At 32.5% G+C, this 22,916-nt stretch overlaps 1 protein-coding gene across 1 annotated transcript in view; it reads right to left on the bottom strand.

Annotated features, from left to right (window-relative positions):
• LOC114095859 (A disintegrin and metallopeptidase domain 3-like) overlaps positions 1-22,916 on the bottom strand; it is a 59,355-nt gene that overhangs the window by 26,329 nt on the left and 10,110 nt on the right. Inside the window, exons 4-7 of the mRNA XM_027939278.2 lie at positions 9,371-9,447; positions 7,918-8,095; positions 3,314-3,376; positions 151-222 (exon numbers count right to left, since the gene is read on the bottom strand). Of these exons, the coding sequence (XP_027795079.2) occupies positions 151-222; positions 3,314-3,376; positions 7,918-8,095; positions 9,371-9,447 (390 nt within the window). The remainder of the gene's footprint in view (positions 1-150; positions 223-3,313; positions 3,377-7,917; positions 8,096-9,370; positions 9,448-22,916) is intronic.

Here is a 22,916-nt window from a genome sequence, read left to right on the forward strand (position 1 = left end):
TACACAGTGCAAATATATTCAATTTACTGTTTTGTGAGACAAATCCACTCCTGAGTGAAACTAAGTTGGCATGAGTACACTTAAAAAAAAGCAATGCTAATGCATTAATATGAATTTTTTCTTAGTTAAATGTGAAGGACAAGTACTTACCGTATTGATGAGACCAATGATATGGATCACTTTCTCAGCTGCCACATCTATGTCAGAGTCCATATATTCAAACTGAAAAACAGTTTTGTTTCTTAATTATTAATATAAAGTTAAAATAATGAAGTAGAATTAAGTTTTGTCAAAAGCTTACTGTGCATTAGACATAAGCCTAGAGACTTTGAAGAACAATTCAGAATATTAAATTAAGATAGCTGTGATAATCTTCTCATTGCAGATACACATATTAAGGATTGGAGTATTAAGGTTCCAAGAATGCATAGCCAATAAAGATTTAAAAAAAGGAATCAAATCTGAAACTTAGTAAACAACTAAATCTAATTTGCCATCATATACTGCCATCATTTGTCTTCATTCTGATTAAACAAATTGAACATATATCCTGGATAAACAATGTACTTTCTAAACACAAAGCCATAGTGAACAATTTCAAGAACATATCTTCTTTTAAGGTAACAAAAATCATAATGTTATCTCTGAAAATGTTATTTCTAATTGTGTACATACACACATTTCTAAATGTTTGATGGAAACATATTTAAAAATAGGCAGCTTAGAGTTCTCAGTGATTCCCAACAAGATTGAAGTCTCCTAACAAAAATAAAATGTAGTACACAGAGTACTGCTATGGTTTGGATTCAAGGTGCACCCCCCCCCCCCCCCCCCGCTGCAAAGCTCCTGTGTTTCTACAGGAATATTCAGAGGTACATGATTAAATTGTGAGAGCTGTAATCTTACAAATTCATACTTTATGAGTCGACTATCTGGGTGCTAGTGTTGGCCATGGGTCACCAGGGCTGTGCCCTGGAAGGGTGCATCTTCCCCGCAGTCCCTTCCCCTTTCTCTCTATGCTTCCTGGCCACTGTGAATGGAGCAGCACTCCTCAGCCATGCCCTTCCACCACAAAGTTCTGCCTTATCTTGGGCCAAAATCTGTGGAGTTGTCCATCTATGGACTGAGACCTCTGAAACTGTCAGCCCCCAATACACTTTTCCAATTCTATATTATTTTTCCTGAGGATTTTGGTCACAGTGATGAAAAATAACTAAAACAAGTACATTTACAATACAGACAAAAGAAATGGCATCCTTCTTTAAAGAACTCTAGAAATGTTTTTCACACTGTGTTCCTGTCTTAGCCGGTAACCTTCCACAATGAACTATATTATACATGTACGTAAGAAAGAATGTGAGGTTTGAGTGAACGTGCCTCATATGAAAATCAAAATGGAGTATGATTGTGCAAATGAATTCAAATATATAAATAATCAAAAAGTAACAGAGAACACACTCCATTGCAAAGAAAATAAAAATGGAATATATGGGAGTTTAAATAAAGAACTCTAAAATATAAGAGAACTTTGGGAATATGAAGAGTCAAAGGTAAAAATATATCTTCTAGTACCAGGAAAATACTAGGCACAAAGCACATGTTATGTGAAAACTATATTATTATGTTAATAAATATAAAGATAAAGATAAAGGAGAAAAATGCATATTATTATTACAACCTATTGATAAAATATTCAGCTCGGGGAGATGGAAACATTCTAAACTTGATTGTAACTAATATTACCACAAAATACATAAAAGAATATTTAACTGAATTAAAAATAGAAATTGACATGTGTCATGAGATATTTTTATATGATTCTCTTAATACTGATAGAGCAGATAAATTAACAGTAAAATTATGTAAGACTTGAAACATTCATGCAAACACTGGCTATTACATATTGGTATTACATGTAATATTGATAACATATAATTATTAATAATATATTAATATTATTAATATATATGGTATGTTTTTTATGTATTTATGTACAAACTTATGTTAACAATGAAAGGCTATAGATAACTGTCTTATATAAACTGACCTATAGTAAGACATAAAAAGTACTTTTTTTTTTACTTGTTTATTTTTTTTTAACTTTTTTTTAATTTCTTACATACATGACAGTAGTGGAATGCATTACAATCATAATTATCCATTCACAACACCATTTTTCGTAACTCTGTATATAAAGTATGTTCACTCCAAATTATGCTATTATACATGAGCTCTATTATTATTATTATTATTTGCAATACGATTCTTAATACACCTTTATACCACAATTTATCATATCTCTGATTGAATATAAGGTATGTTGACACCAAATTCAGAGCATTCTTAGATAGTATTATCTTAATTCGATGACATTAAATTACAGTGGACTTCACAAAGCATTTTAGCAATGCTACTTTAATTGAAAGGAATAACACTGTTGTGATTATATGACACAATGCTCTTCAAACGCAAAGTAAGCACCCAATAAAGTACTTCAGAGTTATGCTTCATGATATGCTTTACAACTTACATTTTAAAATCAAGTGGAGAGAGCACTAGTGATCATGGCATTAAATATTAACAATGGGAACAAAGAGAATAATGGTGTTCTATATAATGTTCATATCCCTACAAATTTCCTGAAAGCTTGAAATTATTTCCAGATAAAATGTTTAAAAAGGATGAAAGTAACATAATTTCACAAGAACAAACAATGGAGAGAATTCAGGAGGCTAAAAGAAATGTCAGTCATGCACACCTATTAGAAGGAATGAAAACTTTGAAAATTATGAGTAAGAGTAGAAACATGAAATTTCTTTTAATTTCTTTAAACAACAATTAGAAACTTAATTAAAATAGAAGTTCTGAGAAAGAACCAATTATTAAACAAAGTAATATTTTAAGAAAGTTTTATTTTAAAAAAGTTTCTCCAATTTAGCATTTAATCAAATAGCTTATATGGAAAGAGATTTAGGAAAGAATTTCATTAAATATTGGAGTGCACCTAGAAGAATCCACAGCTAATTATAACTCAGTAGGCTATAGTATAGTAGAACCCTTCCATACAAAGTGCTACATTATTTCTATAATTCTATACTGATTTGAAGGACAACACATAAAACCTGGTCTCTTTATGTCAGTGTAAAGGCAATGTACAATGTTTCTTTATGCCCTAAAATATGTGCTGAAGCAAGCACATATTTTGAACAGAATAAAATATATTCCTATTGTAAAAAATCAAAAGTTTCTTATTCATATTCCCCTGAATTCCAATACAAAGCAAAATCTAATAAAATATATCAATAATACCTACCATTGCTTTATCTATTATGATTTGTATTTTCAGTGTTGTTTTCAATGTTATCTCTGAAGTTTTCTGTGAAATAGAAGAGTGAAATAAAACATTTTAAAAATTCTTACATGTAATTAGCATATGCTATAAACATGTATATATGTGTATTCTGTACATTCACAGAAACACATTAGATACAAAACACATTAGATACATGGATATAGATGTGTTATATGAAATTAAGAGTATGGATGATCATTTAAAAGGTAAGAATCCAAATAAAGATCTTAGATATAAGTCAACAGCATTCCACTTTATATTCTTGCCATTTAGAATCTTCAAAAAAAAAAATCACTGAAATGAGATGGCAATCTATGTTTTCTTCCTCTCAAAGCATTCCCATGTGCCTTGCAGAACACTCCCACATCACCATCTTCAAAATAAATTTCCATCAGCACTTGTCTAAACATGATCTGTATTTTCTTGTTCTTTGTACTTTGACTTTATTAACTTTATTAAGGTTTTCAATCAATAAAATACATCCATTTATGGATACGGTTATGATATATAACTAATGTTATCCACTCACATAACCATTGCCATAATTAAGAGAAAGAATCTTTCCATCATGTTCTTCCATGTAAATAAACTTTCTCACACCACAGGTTAGAATAATCTATTCCAGAATTTATGTAAGTGGCCTCATTTGGTATGTAATCTTTTTAATCAGGCTTGTGACAGTCAGCGTTCCTTTCATCCTTGGCATTATTAGTAGTTCAACAGATTTGTTGTCATTTTAAAGGTATATCACAATTCATTTAGACACAAGACTGATGACGGTTACTTGGATTACTTATACAGTAATTGTGGGTATGTAAAGTTGTATGAAAGAGACAAGTGACTTTCCAAAGTAAGTTGATCATTATGCTTTCTCACTAAGAATTTATATAGTCCCAATTTTTCTACATCCTTCTCTAGGTTTGGTACTTTATCTTCCTCATTTTATCCAATCCTGCTGTTCTGTATTAATATCTCTTTGAGGTTTGATGTGAATTTCTCAGGTGCTTGATAGTGTTGAATATCTCTTTTCACACATTTGCAGTTCATTAACTTGGTTTCTACTGAATTTCCTACTAAAAATTTCATTTAGCTTTGGCCATTAAGTCTACAGTGAATTCAATTTTTGTATAAAGTTCAGAACTCATGTCATTCTGTATGGACATCCAATACTCTCTTCTCACCATTTCTTAAGAATTGATTAGCCTTTGAAAATCCTTAGCAACATTGTGAAAAATCCATTAACCAATGATCTTTGCTTCTATTTCATTTATTAAGTTTCCAATAACTTTTGTGAATCTGCTAAATTTTATTTTTAATAATTCCTGATTGTGATTTGGTGGATCAATACTTTCTCACATCTCTCAAAGGATACTAATAGTAATTTTTTGTCCTCATCCTCTATACTCTTTGTTACTTCAAAATTTAACTATATTTTTGTCATGTTTCTGTCTTCCATATTACACTGTTATCATTCTGTGACTGGAGTCTCTTCCATATTAAGAATCTAACAGTAATAGCTTATTCTAACTTCTGTGATTTTGTAGTGTTTTTTGGGATGGAGTCCTCACAGAGAGTAATTTATTTTTTATTTTGTCTTTGATTTAGAAAAACAGCTCTGCTGTCAATATGGCTAGGTATTTTCTTTACTTACTTAGAATCATTTTCCAATATAACTCCTTAGAAGAATATCAAAGCCTGGTTCCCATTACCCCATGTGCCACACATTTAATTTAACCATGGTAGGTTCAGTGTTTTTTTTTTCCTCTTAATTGTGAGAGACAGCAGAACATCTGTGTCTGGCATCATGACCTCAAACACTCCCACAGGTTTGCTTTCCATCTGTCTATAAAATGCAGTTGCTTAGGAGAAGATGGCTTTTCTAAATTTTCGCCCAAATTCCCTCTGAAGATACCTTCATATCCACTAACTAATGAATTTAAATAGACAATCCCAGAAATTTGTTGTATGTTTCTGCAATATAAATAACTGTCCTCTAGTTTAGAATTTGCTAGCTTGTCTTCATTTCTAGGATAAGATCAGTTTGGGAGAGGCTAAATCAGCTGTTCTCTCTCTTCTATTCAAGTTCTACTGCTGTTACTCTTCTCCTATACTGCTTGTCTCTGCATGTTGATACCTTTTTATTGGGATTTAAGGCAGGAGAAGGGATAAACAGATGTGTTCAGGTTTTAAAGCTCTTTATCATATTTCGTTTGACTGCTGGTTCTGTTTTCAACTGTATTTATAAGAAAGAAATTTACACTCCATGTTTATTGATGTCCTTTCACATATGTAAGAACATGTCTAAATAGATTTTATGTTATTTTCCATTCTTTTAAAAAAATCTTATCTTGTAGATATTCACTTATTTGTGCCTATAAAGCAGTTTTGCACATATAGATTTAAATTTATATATATATATAAATTTAAAATTTAAATCTATCAAATTGATAATGAAAAGCAATGATTGAGATTCCCCATGAAAGATATGAAATTCACAAATATGTACCAATACCCAGTTATCTCTACTCCTGTAATGACGTCTATGCAGGGACTTCTTAATAGTTTCTGAAATTTGGAACTATTTGTTTCTGTTTTAATTCATTGCTGCATTTTGTCTTTGAAACTTTTCATAAGTTTTCATAACTGCTTAACCAAACTTTTCATAACTGCTTGATTATGTGGCTCCACTACATCAAAAAATGTGGTAAGAAAATAGTAATAGTTATAGTATTAACATTCATTGTTTGCTTTTATTCTCCACATACTATGCTAAATAATTTCCACAGTTAAACTTGTTTAAACATTGTAAGACTTGCATATTACTAGTTAATATTATTAATTTTTGTTATTATATTTTTAATAAATGATAAAATATAAACACTTTTTACATAATTATGTGATTTTTCCACATTCTTGTGATGTCAGATTTGCAATTCAAACTCAGGCAGATGGAGGTGAAAGTTATCCGTGACTCTTCCAGTCCCTCTCTATTACTGGTTCACTGGAGGAGGATGGTTGCAAACAGTTTCTAAATTGTCTTTCCTAACACATCAATTCTCATGTTTTTCTCTTGCTGAAGAAGTGTTCATAGAATCCTTCAAAGTTTTTCAATTTACTTTCTGTGTAAGGCTCAGTTTCAGTGGTGAATATTTCCTTCAACTGTGTACAATTTTATGTCACATCACAAAGAGTGTTTCCAAAGGGCCAACGTGAAGTTGGGCGTCATTTTTCAGTTTCACTAAAAATTATGCTAATTCTAATGTATGTGGGTTTCTCAAAGGTCAATTTTCTTGACCTGTCCTTTTATTAATACCTTTGCCAAAATAAATAAAAGCAAAGTAAGGAAACAAAGAGATGGACTATGTCATATATTAAATTCAAGCTTCATTTATTGTTATTTTGTTTGAATTTCCTTTAATGTGAAGCAGTGTTGATGACAATGTGTGGAAAGAAAATAATTTATTTTCCACTGATAACCACATGTAAGTTATAAAATCATTCTAAAGAGAGAAGTTAGGATGTACATCAAAAATATTTTTTAAATATGTTATTGTTATAATATTGTTAAATGTAATTATCTATAAGAAGTTTGATTGTTCAAAAACTTTGTACATTTTAAAAGTCAATTATTGTTTAAACAGAAAAATAAGACTTCAAAATAATACAGTGTTGGGCTGGGATTGTGGCTCAGCGGTAGAGCGCTCGCCTAGCATGGCCAGGACCCAGGTTCGATCCTCAGCACCACATAAAAATAAAGGCATTGTGTTGTGTCCATCTACACCTAAAAAATAAATTTAAAAAAGTTTTAAAAGTATTAAAAATAAATAATACAGTGTTATAAAATGAATAAATTTAAATTTCAACATATATAATTATGTCAGAAAAAGAAAAACAATTTTCATCAAAATGATAACAGGGCATGAAGCAACATAATTTAGCTCTAAAAATGATGCTTTGGTATATTTCCATTTAATTTTTTCTTTACTATATTGATAGATAAGTTAAGCCATATTAATTTTTAAAATAATAAATGGAACAATTCAATAAAGTAAAGTATTATCATCTAGCAAGATGAAAATTTCAAAGAAATTTAGAATATTATATTATTTTAAAAGTCTATACACTCAAAAATCTACATTCATAATTGAGAAAATGAAAACAATCAGAACAAATGTCCCCAAATTCTAACAGTGCTCTCTTTTGATATTGAGGTTTGAGACAATTGTTAGTAATTATCTTGTCTCCATCCTACTTTTAAACAAAGACTTTGAATTGACAAAGATAATGGTTCCAGAGTAATAACATATACCTTTTGAAATCATTATACTATTAGTGTACATATGCAGTAAAAAGAAACCTTATATGTTTGTGCATAAAAATCATGCCATTGAGGTTTTTATCTGTTGTATTTTCTAAGAACTATCTGAATAAACAAAAACATTTTATGAAAAAGACCCCAAAATAAAAGTTTTTAATATTGTAATGTATCAAATCTCAAAATTTCAAAGTGAACAACTTTAACAAACATAACATATACAAAGATAATAATAACAAGGGTTACTCACGCCTGTTTTCACAAGAATCCTGTAAGGCTGACCTATATAGTGGGGCCTAGAGTAACCTTCTGTTAAGGGGGGATATTCAATTTGATCATTATTTATTTGGTAAATCATATGTTCAAATACAGCTGAAGATTCCAAAGGTTCAATTCCATAACTGACATTCTCTAACAGCAAGAATCCCCTAAATTTTCAAATACAGTAAAAGAAATGAAAGTTTAATTAGTTCAAATTTCCCATCGAAAAATATACATTGATATCTTAAGAAACATTTTTTTACCATACAACTTATTTTTATTTTTTAGTCATACATGACAGCAGATACATACATGGAATGTACATACAATCATATTGTCTATTCTATTCTGCTGACCTTCCTATCCCTTCTACTCCTCCCCTCCTCTCCCATCCTTTCTCTCTATCCAATCTAATGTGACACACTTTTTTTCTTTTTCTCATTACAACATCATATATGTATTCTGTATAACAATGAGGTTCTCCTTCCATCTTCCGTGCAACTCCCCTTCTCCCTCTTTTTCCCTCCCACCTCTCTTCCCTATTTAGTGGTAGTCTTCTTCTCATGCTCTTCCTCCCTATCCCATTTTGAGTCACCCCCCTTATATCAGAGAAGACATTCGGCATTTGTTTTTTAGGGATTGGCTAACTTCACTTAGCATAATCTGCTCTAATGCCATCCATTTGCCTGCAAATGCCATAATCTTGTTATTTTATAGTGCTGAGTAATATTCCATTGTGTATAAATGCCACATTTTTTTAATCCATTCATCTATTGAAGGGCATCTAGGTTGGTTCCATATTCTAGCTATTGTGAATTGTGCTACTATAAACATTGATGTGGTTGTGTCCCTGTAGTATGCTCTTTTTAGGTCTTTTGGGTATAGTCCGAGAAGGGGAATAGCTGGGTCAAGTGGTGGTTCCATTCCCAGCTTTCCAAGGAATCTCCATACTGCTTTCTAAATTGGCTGCACCAATTTGCAGTCCCACCAGCAATGTATGAGTGTACTTTTTTCCCCACATCCTCGCCAGCACTTATTGTTGTTTGACTTCATAATGGCTGCCATTCTTATTGGAGTGAGATGGTATCTTAGAGTGGTTTTAATTTGCATTTCTCTGTAATCTTATATCAAGAATAGCTCCCACTTGAATTAAGTTTCAAAACCAGTTTTATACAGATCTTCCCTCTGTTGTAGCATTTAAAGTGAGTTGTGGTTCTAATATGGCAGAGAAACATAAAAATTCTTCATGCTAGTAAGGGGCTTTTTCTTAGGATGTCAAAACAAAGAAGACAAATATGAGAAAGGATAGGCACAAGAGGAGGAAACAAAGTATATGAAAAGAAACACAATCAAAAACTATATTCTTTTGTCTCACTCTATTCTAAAAATCAATAGTTGACAAAAGACCTCAATCAATGTCCACTGTCAGATTATGCCATTACCTGAGTCCTGAGCAGATGTCTAGTGTCACAGCAGATTGTGGAATATCTTCAACATTTCCTTGATAAAAGCAATCACCCTAAGAAAGAAGACATATTCATAATTGATTTCTAAATGAAGTCCTCAGTTTTATTCTTACTCCCTAGATATCATCAAGCACTCAGATTTAGCTATCATCATAATACCAGTCATCTGATATTCTGTGTCCTTACTCTTGGTGTGCAAATTGATCCTTTAAACTGTCTTCTGCCTATAAACCATCAGGATCATCAACCTACTTCAAACATTTCTTGCTATAATTCTAATTATTTTGTGAACAACTTTCTTATCCTTTATAACTTATAATTAACAGAATACAGCTAATATCAACTGCAAACATTCCATTAATTTTTCTGGGCTACCTAAAAGCATAGTAAATGACATTCCCTCACTTTGATTTCTTCTTAATATCTTGCTTGAGAAATCACTGATGATCATTACTTCAAGCTCTCCCTACCATTGACTTTCATAGTCTTATTCTTTTCCCAGCTCTCCCCTAACATTCCTTTAGTGAATTCCTTTTTCCCTTCCTTTAAATTCTAGTGATCTCTAGAGTCAGTTCTGTTCCTATAGTAGTCAATACTGTGAAAATTTCAGGTCATCACATTGGTCTCTTATGAGTCTGTTTATATATTATTAGCTCCCAGGCGTCACTGGCCACTTCTGTTTGTTTGTTTGTTTTAATTTACACAATACCCTTACCTCTACTCATGGAGAGTGGCAAGCTAGATCTATTCTCTGTGGTAGTCAATAGAGCGTAGGTGAGCTAATCCATTTTTATTTAGCACACAATGACAGCAAAGTGCTGGACCCACCCACATCACTAGAAATGACTGTCTGCACACAGGAATATAATACCCTACTTCATGTTAAGCAATAGTAGCAGACCCCTGTAACTCCCTTCACAAAGAGTAGAAGAGAAAGCAGATCCCAAATCACTTCCCAGAAATAGAAAGCATTACAAATTTACCAATTCCTGAACATGCTCCAAGAGAAAGGATAGGATCCCTGTAAGATATTTTCTAATAACCATACAGTAAAAGTTCAACCAGACAGGAGAATTCCTTACTAAGGGACATAAGAAGAGATAGAAAGAAGTACAATGACACCCATTCTTCTGATAACCAGAGGAATTGCTATTCATCCCACAGGTATTCATCACCCATGCTCCCATATCAATACCATTTGGCCCAGGAAAGTACCATATAAATTTATAGTTTAATCACTTCAGATGAATCAGGAGATTCAGCACAGGCAAGTCCTAAGAAAGCTACATTGCCCTTGGAATATCAGGCCACACTATACATAAAATTAAACTAGAAGTCTGCCTTCTAAAAGAGAATGTTTAAATAAGATCAGGAGTACTCTTCAGTAAATGTTAAGGGTATAATCAAAATCACTCATTGTACCAATAATAAAGAAAATCACAATAAGAATCAGAAAAGGAAATAAACTGATGCCAACATTAAGATGTATAACACATGAGAACTACTTTTAAAATGATTAGAAGGCAGTTATAATAAAATGGCACCAATGAGCAATTACAAATTCTCTTGAAATAAATGAAAAAGCAGGAGGACCTGGAATAATATATACCAAACTTTAAAATTAGTGGGTGCCAACCAAGATTGTTGTGTCTGGGAAAACTATCTTTTCAAACTGAAGACGAAAGGAAAACCTACTATGATTCATATAAATTATAACAATTCATAACCACTAAGCCAACACTACTAAACACTAGCAAACATACTCAGTGAAATATTTCACCCAGAAGAAAGGTAAAATAAAAATGAGAACAAGCAAAGGGATGAATTGCACTGGAAGAAGAGTCAATCAAAGAAGAATCAAATCTGTATTTAATATTAGAAATAAATCAAAATGGCAGGAAATAAAAATCATCACTGTAAAATAATACTGAAGTTAAATGGTCTAGGTGCTCCAATCAAAAGGCATAGATTGTTTTAATTCAATATAACAAGACCCAACCATAGTTGTTTTAAGAGATTCCTCTTATAGGAAAAGATATCCACAGACTGAGAGGAAAGACCAAAAGTAAACAGAAATAGCTACTCTCATATCTGACAAAGTAGCCTTCAAATTAAAATTAAGTAAAAGAAACAAGGAAGGTAACTTCATAGTGGTTAAGAGAACCATCCAACAAAATATATGATTGTAAATATTTATGTCTCAAAACAATGGTGTACCTACATATATAAAACAAACACTAGTCAACAGAAAGATTCAAATAGATCCCAATAAAATAATATTGGTTGATTTCAATAAACTTCTCTCAACATATAGGTCATCCAAACTGAAACTGAGTAAAGACCCTTCAGAACTAAAAAAAAAATGCTACTAATAAAATGAACCTAACAGACATCTATAAACTATTTTCAGCCATTGTCAAGCAAACTCACTTTCTTTGTAAAGACACCACATTTTGAATACAAAGCAAGTGTTAGAAAATACAAAATAATAATAATAATAATCTAATGCTATACCTCTAGGTCCTAAAAAGAAAAGAACAAACTATCCCAATATTAATAGAAGACAGGAAGTAATTTCACAGATGAAATTGAGATTTAAAAAAAACAATAAAAATTATCAATACAACAAAGAAAAGCTAAACAGGATTGATAAACTTTAGCCAAATTAACAAAATCATAAGCAGAAGATCCAATTCAACAAATTAGGGATGAAAAATCTGTCACTACAGACATGTCTAAAATCAGAAGGTTCATTTGAAACTATTTTGAAAATTAATACTCCAAACAACTAGAAATGTAAAAATGAGAACATATTGACAAATTTCCAGATACATATGACTTACCTAAATTAAACCAAGAGACTATAGAAAATATACACAAAACAATATCAAGCAATGTGATTAAAGCAGCAATCAACAGAGAAAGTCATCCAACAGAGAAAATCCCAGGACCACAGAGATTCTCAACTGAGTTCTACCAGATCCTTAGAGAAGAAATAATACCAATCTTCTTCAAATTATTCCATGAAATAAAAATTCCAAATTCATTCTATGAAACCAGTATCACCCTGATACCTAAACCAGACAAAGACACATCAAGGAAAGAAAACTATAGATTAATATTTCAAATGAAAATATACTCAAAAATCCTTAATAAAATATTAAGAAACCATATTCAAGAACACAGTAAGAAGATAATATACCATGATCAAGAATCACATGATCATCTCAATAGATTCAGAAAAGTATTTCATAAATTCCAGCACCTATTTTTGTCAAAATGCAGGAGAAACTAGACTTAGAAAAAACTCACATCAACATCATAAAGAGTATATATGAGAAACCCAACCCAGCATCATACTGAGTGGAAAAAAAGTGAAAGCATTTCCCCCCAAATCAGGAAGAAGCATGTCCATTCTCATCACTCCTATTTGATATAATTCTTTAATCTCTAGCCAGAAGAAACAGAAAAGAGAAAAAATTAAAGGGATACAAATAGAAAAGTAAGTCAAATTACCTCTGTTTGTTGATGACTGAATCCTATATGTAGAATACTAGAAAACTCCACCCGAAGACTTCTAGAGCTGATAAACAAATTTAGCAATGTAGCAGGATATGGAACCTACATACATAACAGCTTTCTTATACTCCAATCAGTTGAGAAATAAATCAGGGAAACTATCCCATTCACAATAGCCTTAAAAAATATTAGGGGTATATCTAACATGGAGATGAAAACCTCTACAATAAAAAACTGTAGAACACTCAAGAAAGAAACTGAAGATCTTAGAAGATCAATAGACCAACCATACTTTGAACAGGCAGAATTAATATTGTCAAAATGGCCATATTACCAAAAATCTTAAACAGATCCAATGCAATTCCCATCACAATGACTGTGATATTCTTCACTGATGGAGAAACATAATGAAAAATTTATAAGGAAGAACAAAAATACCTAGAATAGCTAAAAGAATACTGAACAAAAAGACTGATGCAGGAGGCATCATAATACTTGATCTCCAATTATACTACTAATCTACAGTAACAAGAAAGCATGGTATTGCCATTAAAACAGACCTAAAGACCAGTAAATAGAATAAAAGTCACAGGGCAAATCCACATAGATACAGTAATCTGAGACTTAACAAAGGTGAGAAAAGTATATGTTAGAGAAAAGACAAGCTTTTAAACAAATGGTGCTGGGAAAACTGAATGTCTATATCTAAGAGAATGAAACTAGATCATTATCTCTCACCCTGGACAAAAGTAAATTCAAAGTGAACAAAGAACTAGGAATTAGACCAGAAAATTTTCAACTGTGAGAAGAAAATATAGGGTCAACACTCCAACATATTTGCACAAGCACTGACTTCTTTAAGAAGACCTCCTAAAGTTCAAGAAATCAAACCAAGAATTAATAAGTGAGAAAACATCAAATTGAAAAGCTTCTACACAACATAGAAAACAAGAGTGTGAAGAGAGAGCCTAGAGAATGGGAGAAAATCTCTGCCAGCTACGCCTTTGACAGGGGATTAATATCTAGAATATATAAGGAACCCCAAAATTTAACAACAAAAAATCCAATGAACAAATGGGAAAGTGAACTCAATAAACACTTCTCAAAAGAAGAAATACAAATTACAAATGAATATAAGAAAATATATTCAACATATCTGTCAATCAGGGAAATGTAAATGAAAACTGCACTGAGATTTCATCTCACACCAGTTAGAATGACAGTGATTAAAGATACAAATAATAAATTCTGATGAGGATTTGGGCAAAGATACACTTATATATCGTTAGTAGGGAAGCAAATTAGTATAACCACTTGGAAACAGTATGGAGCTCCTCAAAAACTAGGAATGGACCCTCCATATGGCCCAGGTATTCCACTACTTCTTAATTCCACTCCTTATCCACAAGAACTAAAATCAACATACAGAGTGATACAAACATATCAATGTTTATAGTAATACAATTCACAGTATAGTATCCAGTTATCAAATCATTCCAGGTGCCTATCAACATACAAATGGGTAAAGAATATGTGATTGTCATGGTTTAGATGTGGTGTCCCCCCAAAGCTCACATGTATGGCAATGGAAGAAGGTTCAAAAAAGAAATGAACTATATCCCCAGCCCACAAGTTTGCATTTCTTATAGCTCCATGACTCAGAATTCAAGCAGAGGAAATACTGCAGGTTTGGTTATACATGGCCATCACCATTTTGGGACACCAGTGAGGGCCTGGGAGTCCAGAGCCAAGGGGCCTGCAGGTTTGCTGCTGCCACTGCCACCATCTCCACCAGGGCAGACCCTGGGGAATCTGAGGTTCAAATCCATCAAATTGCACCTGGGTCTGTGTGGGCCAGTCTAGGCCTAGAAAGCCTGTGGAAAGCCAGAGACTGGAGGCAGTTCCCTAAGTATGGGGGGAAGCACAGGTTGGAGAAACTGGGGGGGAAAACGGGTTCTCTCCAACTTAGTGGAGACATTTAGTGAATCCTGAAGTGGGCAGGGATGACATAAGGGGGCATCTACAGTGGGTAGGAAGACTAGAAGAGGTCTGGCACCCACCAGACTGAAGCTACCATAAAACTTCAGATTCCCCACCTATTGGCAGCTGAGAAAATTTTTGAAAGCCAACAAAAGCAATTGTTCAATTTTCCATTGAGAATTTCTCTCTATTCTCTCTTTTTTCTCTCTCTCCCCACCCCTGTCTCACATCTCTACTGTCTTTGAATACAAATATTTTTATGCATCAATTTGTTGATGAATGAGATGTTTGAATTGAATATTATACTTTGTTGTGTATCCTTATATTTTTACCTTTGTTTCTAAATCTGTATACACTTGTTCTCTCACTTATCTGTCTCCCTGGATTCTCTCTCACTTTTCTCATCCTAACAGCTAACCTCTATTAATTCCTCCTATGCTCTTACTATAAATTTTTACCTCTATCTTCTCTTCTTCTCCTTCATAAATGTCATATCCATTGCAACTTCTGTTCCCTCTTTGTCCATCATTTGAAACAGTAAACCCTTTTAGCAAACTTACTGTTATATTGAGGACAAAAATTGAACACATCATTTCTGTTTATTGTGACAAAACTGTAAACACCTTAATAGGAGAATTGGTTGAAGGTTGTATATTGTTTGCAGTTGGTGCTGTTATATTGGTCTCCTCCCTAATGGTGAGGTGTTAGAAGCCTCGGGGACACTATTAGACTACAGGGTAGAAACTGTGCTGCCTCTGATCCATACTGCTAGATGGGAAGACATATAAAGAAAATGAAAAAAAAAACAAGGGAATAAAGCACCTCTAACAAACCAAGATGTCCCAACAATAGAATCCATAGATAATGCAGTAGAAGAAATGTCAGAGAAGGACTTTAGAAGGTACATAGTTAGACTGATGGTATCATAGAGAAAATATAGAAAGTGAAAGATCACTTCAATAGTCAGGCATAGATCATAAAAAGAAATCAAACAGAAATCCACAAAATGAAGGAGAAAATAAACCAAATTAAAAATTCAATGGAACTTATCATCAACAGACTAGACCACTTGAAGACAGAACCTCAAGCAATAAAGACAAAATGTATACTCTTGAAAATAAAGTTGATCGTACAGAGAAGATGGTAAGAAACCATGAACAGAACTTCCAAGAAATATGGGATAACATGAAAAGACCAAATTTAAGATTTATCAGAATACATGAAGGCATAAAGATACAAACCAAGGGAATAAATAATCTTTTCCAATGACATAATAGCATAAAATTTCCCAAATCTAAAGAATGAAATGGAAAATCAACTACAAGAGGCATATAGGACCTCAAATATAAAAAAAAAAAAATTACAGCAGACCCACACCAAGATGCATTATAGTAAGAATGACTAACATACAGAATAAGGATAGAATCTTAAAGGCTGTGAGAGAAAAAATCAAATTACATATAGGATAAAAGCAATTCAGATTTTAGCTGGTTTCTCAACCCAGACCCTCAATGCCAAGAGCTCCAGGAATGAATGCCAACCAAGAATTTTGTATCCAGAAAAACTAAGATATAGATTTGAAGGTGAAATGAAAATCTTCCTTGATTAAAAAAAAAGTTAAAATAATTCACAACTAGAAAGCCTGCAATACAGAATAATCTCAGCAAACTATTCCATGAGGAGAAAATGAAAAACAGAAAAGGGAAGAACTTCACTAAAGAAAAAGTCAAACAAGGGAGAAACTAAGTTAAAAACCAGAAATAAACCAAAATGAATGGTAATTTATATAAATTGTAGCTCAATAATAATACTGAACATTAACAGCCTAAACTCATTAATCAAAAGAAATAAACTGGCAGATTGACAATATTCTGTCTTTAAAAGACTCACCTCCTAGGCAATGACATCCACGGACTGAAGGTAAAAGGTTGGGAAAAAACATACCACTTGCATGCGCTGTGTAAACAAGCAGGGGTTTCCATCCTCAAATTAGACAAAGTGGACTTCAAGCCAAAGTTAGTCAGAAGGGATAAAGGAAATTTCATACTGCTTAAGGTAATCATACATCTTCAAGACATAACAACTATAAATATATATGCCCCAAACAATGGACCGTTCAAGTATATCAAACAAACTCTTCTTAATTTCAAAAACCAATTAGACCACAACACAATAATATGGGTGACTTTAACACACCTCTCTCACCACTGGCTAGATCTTCCAAACAAAAACTAAACAAAGAAACTGTAGAACTAAATGATAAAATCAATAATTTAGACTTAACAGACATATATAAAGTATTTTATTCATCATTGAATGGATACCCTCTCTTCTCAAAAGCAATGAATCCTTCTGTAAAATATACCATGTGTTATGCTACAAAGCAACATTTAGTAAATACAAAAAAAAAATAGAAATACTATTCTGCATGCTGTTAGATCATAATGGAATGAAACTAGAAATCAACAATAAAATGAAAAAGAAGCTACTCCAAAACCTGAAGACTACATAACATGCTATTGAATGATGAATGGATAGCAGAAGAAATCAGGGAGGAAATAAAAAAATAAATAAGAACAATGACACAACATATCAAAATCTCTGGGACACTATGAAAGCAGTACTAAGAAGAAAGTTCATTGCATTTGAGTTCATTCATTAAAATAATAAAAAGTCAACAAATAAATGACCTAACATTACATCTCAAAGATCTTGAAAAAGAAGAACAAATCAATACCAAAAGCAATAGAAGACAGGAAATAATTAAAATTAGAGCTGACATCAATGAAATTGAACAAAAGAAACAAGTGAAGATCAAAAATTGACAAAATAAAAAGTTGATTCTGAAAAATCAAATAAAATTGATAAACCCTTAGCTACACTAATGAAGACAGAAAACTCAAACTACTAAAATTGATGATGAAAAAGGAAATATCACAATGTACACTACTAAAATACAGAAGATAATTAGAAATTATTTTGAAATTTATACTAAAATAAGATACAAAATATCAAAGGCATCAACAAATTTCTAGAAACATGATATACCCAAAATGAGTCAGGAGGACATACACAATTTAAACAGCTCAATTTCAAGCAATGAAACTGAAGATGCCATCAAAAGCCCACCAACCAAGAAAACCATAAGACCAGATGAATTCTCAGCCAAATTCTACAAGATCTTCAAAGAAGAATTAACACCAATACTCCTCAAATTATTCCATGAAATACAAAACGAGGGAACCCTTCCAAACTCATTCTATGTGGCTAGTATCACCCTGATACCAAAATGAGACAAAGACCATAAATGAAAGAAAACTTCAGACCTATATCCCTGATGTACATAAATGCAAAATTTATCAATAAAATATCAGCAAATCACATACAATAAGAAGATAGTGCACCAAAATCAAATATGGTTTATCCCAGGGATGCAAGGTTGGCTCAACATGGGGAAATCAATAAGTGTAATTCATCACATCAATAGACAAGAAACATATCATCATCTTAATAAATGCAGAAAAAGCATTTGACAAAATACAGCACACCTTCATGATCAAAACATTAGAAAACCTAGGAATAGTAGGTTTTACCATACCTCAACATTGTAAAAGCAAATCTATGCTAAACCCCAGGCCAACTATTTGCCAATAACATGATTCTATAGTGAGAAGATTAAAAAAAAGTAGCAGGATATAAAATCAATACACATAAATCAAATGCATTTCTATACATCAGTGATAAATCCACTGCAAGAGAATTTGGGAGAACTACCTCATTTACAATAGCCTAAAAATAATAAAATACTTGAGAATCAATCTAATGAAAGAAGTATAAGAACTCTACAATGAAAACTACAGAATACTAAAGAAAGAAACTGAGGGAGACCTTAGAAGGTGGAAAGATCTACCATGCTCTTGGATAGGCCAAATTAACATTGTCAAAATGGCCATACTACCGAAAGTATTATATAGATTTAATGCAATTCCTATTAAAATTCCAATGACGTTTTTCATAGAACTAGGAAAAAAAAATCATAAAATTCATTTGGAAAATAAGAGGCCAGGAATAGCCAAAGCAATCCTTATCAAGAAGAATGAAACAGAAGGCATCACAGTACCAGACCTTAAACTATACTACAGAGCAATAGTAACAAAAATTGGCATGGTTTTGGCACCAAAACAAATACGTTAACCAATGGTACAGAACAGAAGACACAGAGACAAACCCATATAAATACAGTTATCTTATACTAGACAAAGGTGCGAAAAACATACATTGGAGAAAAGATAGCCTCTTCAACAAATGGTGCTGGGAAAACTAAATATCCATATGTTAAAAAAATGAAATTAAACCTTATCTCTCACCCTGCACAAAAGTCAACTTAAAGTGGATCAAAGACTTAAGCACTAGAATAGAGACCCTGCACCTAACAGAAGAAAAAGTAGGCCCAAATTTCCACCATGTTGTCTCAGGAACTGACTTCCTTAACATGAAATAGTCTTACTTTCTAATCAGTACCTCACAGGCTGAGAGAAAATACTTCCGAAAAAAGCATCTGACAAAATGTGGATTTAAAATATATGCATATAATAGCATAATAGTTTTAAAAGGCAATCCAGTTAATGAAAGAAAAACATAAATAGACCTATCTCAAAAAGTGACGTGCACATGAGAATATATCCATCACTCACTAGCCATTAAGAAACACAAATCAAAACCACACGAGATACTGCTAAATGAGAGAAGCTAATATTTTGTCTATGTGTGTGCATAATTAAAATGCCAAATGTTGATAATTATGAAGAGCTCTATCCCTCATACTTTGGTGGTGAGCATATTAAAATTCTATAGACACTCTGGAAAATAATTTGGTATTTTCTTAAAAAAATCACCAAAACATACATTTATTTACGACAGGATCTGGTAATCACACCCTTACCCACATATCCCAGAGAAATAAAATGTTACATCCACACAACTATTTGCACATGAATATTCTTGAAAGCATTATTTTTAATACCATAGCTGCAACAGCCAAGTCACCTCTCAATAGGTAATATCCTCTCTTCCTCAGAACATGGGGAATACACTAAAGTGAGATTAACTAAATCTGGGAAAGTAGGTGTTTAAAAATTCAAATTTTAAATAAATGTCAACTGAGATTGTTTACTTTTTCCTGTCTAAATTTTGATAAATTGTCTTTATCAAACAAATGATAGAATTTTTGGCATCAAACCATTATAGAATTGTAAAATATTTTGGTTTATGTATGACTAGTAATAATGATTCTCCATCCTTAATATTTGTAGATATTTTTATTTTTGTTCTAGAGAGTTCTTACTTGGGATTATTCTCACTAATCCTTTCAAGGGATTCAAGGTTGGTCTTGTAGATTTTTTTCCTATTCTTTTCTATGTTTCTGTCTCATTAATTTCTGTCTTTATCTGAATGGTTTCCATTCTATATTATGTGTAACCTCTCTATATACAGTATTGCATTTTGTACAGAAGGCAATTAATTTAATGGTAACTCAAATTAACCTTCTTACTGCTAGGTTTTGACTTTGGGTTAGAGGGTTGAGGGTGATAAGGTGGACCTCCCTCTAGACTTTTAATATTTTCTCTTAGTAAAATCTTTTCTTATCTTAGATGAATGCCTGGGGACTTAGCAAGATGATTCCACCAGACCTCAGCTGATACCAATATATCCCAATAGTGTCTGATATTTATATCCCTATTTTACTCACAACAATTCAGCACATAGGTGTAGCCAAATTCACAGTCAAGCAAGGAAGCACCGCCCAAGGACATAAAACAATTAACAAAAAGGAAAACCTCTTCAAAAAAACTATAAGTAGGTATACTCTAAGACCCAGTGATTCCCAACTCTGGGTATATAGCCCAAGAAATGGAGTCAATATTACAAAAAGGCCCCATATGCCCATTTTATTGCAATAATATTGATAATAGCTATGATATGGAATCAGCCTAACTTCCCTTACAAAAGAAAAATGGAAAAGAAAAATGCAATTTGTATAAATGGTGGAATATTCAGATGTCAACAAAAGTAAAATTCTGTCTTTATCAACAAAACAGATGCAAGTGCCATCAGTTCAACCTGTCATCACTGGACCTTACCTGTAAGCAGTTTTTAATAAAATATACATCTTGCATGCCCTCTCTGGGTGCTTTCTTTGGTCTCTTGGCAACCCATTCCACTACCCTAGCAAAGTGGGCTGCAGACAGTACACCCCCACATCTCTGACAATGTGCCATGCAAGTTTCAACTGCTTCAGTGTCTCTGAACTCAGAACTCGAGTTCTGCTTCTTTCCAACCCCTATGCTGTAGTCCAGATAGTATCCCCAGTCCGAAAGCCAAATTGAATCCCAATCAGCCTATTGTAACATATCTCTTTCATTTTGTTCTGCTTACTAATTGCATAAGGTAGGGTGAACCAAACAGACTATAGTTACTATATTTTTAATCACATTATCTCTCAGTTCTGATATAGCAAAATAATCTGACCCATCACTCTCATTTGCCTCTTACCAATCTGTTCAACCAAAATAAATATCTTACACACTTATTTTCTCACATATTTCCAAAACCTTCTAGCTCCCGAAAGCCTTTTGGAAACCATTCACGTTCCAATGATTCACATGTGAACCTACTTAAGATTCTGTGCGTATTTTTGCATCCTCACACTCACCATTCTGTTTTTTCTCTCTAAAAAGAACTTCTTATATACCTAGATCTCTCCTTTTTTTTCTTCTTCTTCTTGTTTTATTTATTTATTGATTGATAAATGATTTGTGATTTCCAGTAAAGTAAAAGTATCTGTTTTAGTCAATATGATTTCCAAGAAATTTGCCATATTTGCCTGGGGGGGGAGGTGTTTGTTATCTGTTTCCCCAACAACATTATAGAGTATAAAGCATCCGTTTTCTTGCCAACACTAGCACCTTAACCAAATTAAAACACAGAAAATATCAAAACTTACCTTAACAAATAAAGACTCTTCTTGTAATGATCCCCACTTGCTATATGAAAACACTGGGAAATTTGGGGCTAAATATGACCTATTTCAAACAAACATTGAAATTTCATTGTATTAATATCATTAATAATAACTTCTAGAACAGTGAAATGAATCAAGATTTACTATCAATGTTTTAAGTCCAAATATCTAAACTAAAATAGACTCACCTGTCTTAATATTGTATTATCTACATAAGAAAAATTACAAAACAAAAGTAACTACTATAACCAGGACTAGTATGGAGCTGTGATGAATTCAGAATGATAAATTGTTCAATGCAAACTTACATGCAATAATAGGAATTTCAGATTTCAAGAGACTTTTATTTAAGATCCACCTTCAATAGATACCATGGGATGAGATATAATAATAATAATAATAATAATAATAATTGCTAACACTTAAAAATGGGTTAATCTATTTTTTCATTAAATAGTTTTCATGAAATTATACTATGATTAAAACAACCTTCAATTCCTCAGTGCCCTAAAAAGAACAATGAGTGTTCATGAGTCTCCTGGAGTCTCAACTTCACTCTGGAATCTAGGGAAGGCATGCCTTACCCTTAAACATGCCTTTTTGTAGCAAAAAGGCAAAAGAAGCTGTGTAAGCATATGTTAGTCCTAAAGCTTAGTTCAAGGGGATACTGGTATTTTGCTCAAATTTCACAAGCTAAACAATTTTTGTGGATGCACTTGACAAAAAGTGGTGAGAGGTATTATTTTCCCATGGGATGAAATGAAGATTAAGCAGCAAGCTATCAGGATCACAGGCACCAAAACACATTTCAAGGCCAGACTAGAATAGATGCTGGGGCACTCACAGACTTCTTTCTGTCCCACTTCACTCTTTATATCTATTTCATTTTCTCTCATTCCTGACAAATTTTTCTTCTCAATTTAGAACCAAAACTGTAATCTTCCCAATGCAGAAAAAAAATGTTATTTATCAGTTTATTCAAGGAAACTGAATGTATGTATA

Source organism: Marmota flaviventris, chromosome 3, assembly GCF_047511675.1.
Source record: "Marmota flaviventris isolate mMarFla1 chromosome 3, mMarFla1.hap1, whole genome shotgun sequence".
NCBI lineage: Eukaryota > Metazoa > Chordata > Mammalia > Rodentia > Sciuridae > Marmota > Marmota flaviventris.